The sequence below is a fragment of the Gracilinanus agilis genome, chromosome 2, assembly GCF_016433145.1.
Source record: "Gracilinanus agilis isolate LMUSP501 chromosome 2, AgileGrace, whole genome shotgun sequence".
NCBI classification, from domain to species: Eukaryota; Metazoa; Chordata; class Mammalia; order Didelphimorphia; family Didelphidae; genus Gracilinanus; species Gracilinanus agilis.
In genome coordinates, this window is record NC_058131.1 from 434561817 (window position 1) to 434567278 (window position 5462).

Here is a 5462-nt window from a genome sequence, read left to right on the forward strand (position 1 = left end):
TAAGAGGATTTTATCCTGGAGGGCAGGCTGTGACAGCCCGAAGAGGGAAACATCTTCCTCTGTACTTGCTACATCTAAAATCATTCAGTTCTCTAAATTAATAGATTAGATTAGTTATTATTAGAAAGTCAAGAAGATTGAGACAACTTCCAGACTGATCCTTTAGCTGTTGGCCAAAGCTAAAGGAACCTACATACCTCTCTGAGACTTTTTAGATAGGGAACTCCTGTTTTACCTCTTTCCTTATTTCATCCTCATTAGTCTATCCTCAATAAACATCGTTGATCACAAACTAGCAGTCAGATTTATTGGAAAAGAGGGAGTAGAGGCTAAAGAGAGCAAAGGTTTATTTGAGGGAGAAACCTTTTCTTTAGATTTAGGTAAAGTCAAATTCCTAAGTTGCCTGTTATTGGTTTCCTCTGGTAGGGGTGTGATCAGGAAGGAATATTTGGGGAAGGTTAGGTAATGCAAAATTCCCCAACTAACCATCAATCTCTATTCCTTCAGTATTCCTCAATCTGATTCATACCTCTACATTTACTTCTACTATCACAGGGAGGGGGAGTATCCTGAGGCTTGGTTCACTGGCACAAACCAACTAACCTTTATAAAATCATCTCACGGTTTCCCTTTCCCTCATTTAACTAGTTGAATGTTTTTCAAGGTTGTTCACGTTCTGAAGAAAGGTCAATAATAAAGCATCTTTTTAAGAGATGCTGTGAGAAACATTTTGTGGCAGATATTTACTTCCAACATCATTAATGGTGGCATAATTTCAGGACTACTAAATCATTCTCTCTAAAAAAAGTTTCTAATGTCTATAGAAATACACAGGCACACATAAATATACACACATATATTTTTTCATATAGTTTTATACAAATACATATATAGCATAATACTATACATATAGTGAATATTATATAAAATATAGTAAACTTATGTTTGTCTGTGTATATGTACAAATACATATACATATATGATACATGAAATGTTAAATTCTAGTAGGACCCAATAATAATAAGCCATACTTTAACCAACCTCTGCTGGGGTACACAGGAAAGAACATCAGAAAAGTTGTTTTAGAATGTTGGAAATAATTTCATAAAACCCCACGTGACTGCCGATTCCATGATATGAAATCTTTGTTTAGTTGTAATTTATTCAGAAGCAGCTTTGCTCCCCCACCCCCTTTAGAAACAGTTCATGTTATTATGCCATATTTCCTGGGAATTGCTTGAGGACCTCACTGAGTACTTCCAGGGAGATAGTTCAGCATATGGTTTCAATTTTTTTCTTAAATTTATTTTAATTTTATTACCACTGGACTCTTTTTGTCACTGTCAAATGTTTTAACATCAAAATTGGTATCACTTTAAATAACATTGAAGAAGAAGCATCTGCTTTACTGTTGAATCCTAAGAAATATGGGATCTTTTTATATGACTTGGAATTGAAACCTTCCCCATATTTTCTTTCCTCATTAGAATGTGAGCTTCTTGAGAGCATGGATGGTCTTACTTCTCTATGTGTATTCTTAGCAGTAGTCCAGAGCTTTGCCTATAGTAAACATTTAGTAAATGCTTTGTTCATTCATTCATTCATTTTATCAAGCAAGAGAGTATAGTAAAACATAAAAAGATCAAGGCTAGAACCTTGCAACGGACATGATAAGTCTCATAAATCACCAAGGGATGCTGAGAAATGTTTAGATGAATTGAAATAAGCATAAAGAGATAGCAAAGTTATGAAAACACAGAGAACAGAAAGTATTCAGGAGGAGAAAATCATTATGAAAGAGAGGCAAACAGAAATGAAAACTGAGAAAAGTCCATTCTATTTTTCAATTGGGGGGGCATCATTGGGGGCGCATCTGGGTAGCTTAGTGGATTGAGAGTCAGGCCTAGAGATAGAAGGTCCTAGGTTCAAATCTGGCCTCAGACACTTCCCAGCTGTGTGACCCTGGGCAAGTCACTTGACCCCCATTGCCCACCCTTATCACTCTTCCACCAAGGAGCCAATACACAGAAGTTAAGGGTTTAAAAAAAAGACATCATTGGGAATTTGGGAGATTTACAGAGTCACTTGAGAGAGGAGGTCAGAAAAAAAGTGAGAAAGATTGAAAATTGATTGAGCAGAGAAGAAATTTATGTAACATGTCTCGTTTTTTTTCTTCTAGGAGTTTGACCATAGGTGGGAGGAGAGGCCATAGAAGGGATGATAATTTGAGGGAATTGTAAGGTCAAGTGATGGCCAATATTGGAGTCCATGATATTATGGTCTTTTTTGGGGGGGAAGGAATTAAGAAAGAAAAAAAGTTGAATTGTGAGAAGGGGTTTGTGTGGGTTGGCAGGCTTTGTGGGGATCCTCTAATCTGCTGGAAAAAAAATGGGAGAGTACTGACTCAAATGCATATTTACAGGGTTTGGCCTTCCTGAGAATTTTTACCTTTTCATCAGAAACTTCAGGAGAGATTCAAGGAATAAAATGTAATTAATATCATGAGATACTTAGATTCAGAAAAGGGAGAAGATGGATTATACAGTGAATTTCCATTAATTCTACATGTTTAAAATCGTGCCCTTCTGAATTATTTGATAGAGATTCTTCATATTGAGTTACAGGATAAATAGCACTTACCTTTCAATATTATTGTTAGTATAAAATGTAATAATATTTATTAAACTCTTTTAAAACCTTTAAATATAATATAAATGGAAGTTGTTATCATTATGATGATTGATGATGTTGATGATAATACATAGCTCTTTAATGAGAATGACTGAGCTTGGGGACCTTTCTAAAGAAAATTATTTAAGCATTAGATATTTTGAGTTAAGGATGAGCCAGGCAATAATTATGACTTTGAAGCCAAACATTCATAGGCAGAACAGTTCTGAGGAGTTATTAATATGCATTTCCATGCCAATTAATTGAAGGAATTACAAGCATGATCATGGAAACAGAGAAGCATGGTTTAGGAGTAGAGAGGACATAGAAGACTTTCTGGTACTTAAATCATAGTACTTGCAGAAGACTTACAGAAAGCTCTCATCTTTGTGTCAATTTAATTGTATTCTTGTGGAATTGCTACTTTTTCCTATAAACTGTGAAGCAGCAATGGAAAAACACAAATACAAGTCTTGTGACAGGAGAGAAAAAAAACAATACACAATAGTTCAGTTCAGATTATATAAGACTCCTCAGTCCCAATGGTTGAGGATAATTTATCTTTTTGTCAGGATCATAATGGACTTTATAACACCTCTTCCTCCTCTCCCTTCTCCCACATGGGATAACAAAACTGCCCTCTCTCTTTTCTTGCTCAGTAGAGAAGAAAACAAAAGTAGAAGTGAACAGAAAATAGTACTTTTATTTGGTGAGGGTATAGTGAAACATTCAGTAGGTGGCAGCAGATTTCAGAGGTCTGAGGAAGAACAGAGTTGCCTCTGAATGCTCAGGGTATGGAGATCTTTCATAGACAATCTAGAAGTCAAAGACATGCCTTAGAGGATAATATTGTCATTACCCATGATGGGCCTCTCTAAAAAAAAAGAATATAATACCTAGGGATCCCATGGGAGTTTTTAAAGTGTTCATGTCCACTTCATGCTTCAATTCCTCTCCTTGGAAGAGGGATATAAGAAAATGTGGAGACTGGAGGTAAATTACAAGTAGATTTCAATTTCAAGAATAAGCAGAAAAATAGGAGCCAAGGGATAGGGACAGAGATATTAAGAAAAAAATGAAAGTAATGAGAGATGGTTAGGCTGCTTTTCTAATTAGAAATAGGAATCAGATTGACTCAGAAAATATTAGGACTAAACAAAAGTCTAATGAGCATTCTTTTGAAACTGAGAAAAATTAGAATGATGGAGGACAGACACTGTGCCCCATCATTATTTTTGAAATTCTTAGTGTCATAAAATATTCCCAAGGGCTTTGGAATCAGCTCTAGCTGATCTTTCTTTTTGGAGTTGAGAGGGAGAACTAACCTACATGGGAGTGGCAGCTGCTCATCCTCCTATTTAATAGAGGAGAACATGCAAATAGTGTCCCTCCCTCCAGGTATGAAAACCAGCATAAAACCTATGCATGCCATACTAGGAGAGGAGCTTCAGGCTTGTGTGGCTTCTTTCTTCCATTTCCTTCCTAAGGACTAACTTTGTTGAGCCTCTACAATGAGATGTGGATTGAACTGGATTTTTATTTTTTCCATTTTTCAAGGTAGATTTTTTATGGAGATGGAAAGATTGTGAAGTGTTATGTTGGTGTGACTTGTCTTTAAATGCAATCTCTTGATGTTTTCAGGTGTCCATTGTGATATTCAACTGGTAGAGTCTGGGGGAGATGTGAGACAGCCTGGAGGATCCCTGAAACTCTCCTGCAAAGCTTCTGGATTCACCTTCAGTGACTATTGGATGAGCTGGATCCGCCAGGCTCCTGGGAAGGGGCTGGAGTGGATCTCAGAAATCAATCAAGATGGCACTAGCACAGGCTATGCAGACTCTGTGAAAGGGCGATTCACCATCTCCAGGGACAATGGCAACAGCCTGTTGCACCTGCAGATGAATTCCCTGAAAGCTGAGGACACAGCCGTGTATTACTGTGCAAGAGGCACAGTGAGGGAAAGGAGTGAGAGAGCAGACATAAACCTCCTCCTAAGTGGAGACCTTGAGAATACTGGCTTAGAGAGGGAGCTTAACAACAAATGATGCTGAAGAGTCTACTTTCAGGGTCTGTGGTTTCTTCTCTTCTCAGACAACTGCCCCAGGGATTCTCCTTTGTCTGAGATTCTTTCTTCTCTCTATGGATTCCTAGGCACAGAGTGGACAAATGTTATTATAATGCTTTACATAGGTATATGACTGATTTCTGTGAACTTTTAAAATATGAGGTAGAAAAGTAGTTACTTGAAAGAACAGAAATTATTGAACAGTTGCTATGTACATAACCTTTTCACATGGATTATATATTCAAATGCATTTAAATGTATAAATACTCAGCAGTAACAAAATTGGTTTTTGGAGGAAAACAGTAATGAAACTGTTTTTGGAGAAAAAAAATGAAACTCTCTCTACCTGGATCACTTATCTAACCCCCCCACCCCCCACTACATGATATATCCTTTTTTCTCACCATCAAAGGAGGGTCACAAATGAGCCCTCCTTTGTATGTAGCCCTGCTACAACTCTATACTGATAACTTGTGAACTATTACAAAAACTGTAGAAATTCTTTCCTCAATGGTTTCCACAGTCCTATTCTGTAATTCTTAGAATGCTTTCCTGATGCCAGTGATTCTGAATCCTGGCTGAGACTGTATAAATCTCAGTCCTTGACCCACATAACTCAGACCCTTGTTTCTATTCCATTTGTTCCATTCAAGACATATCCCTTCCATTATGCTCTCTGGACTTCCGGTTCCATAGTTAACAATTCTATTTTCCCCTTTAACATTTC

The 5462-nt window shown here is 37.1% G+C and overlaps 1 gene segment (V, D, J or C); it reads left to right on the plus strand.

The window, feature by feature from the left end:
- The first annotated feature begins 4181 nt into the window (after positions 1-4181).
- LOC123233913 lies at positions 4182-4715 on the plus strand. The segment is given in 2 exon segments: positions 4182-4227; positions 4312-4715. Coding segments are annotated over 2 exon segments (450 nt in total).
- The last annotated feature ends 747 nt before the right edge of the window (positions 4716-5462 follow it).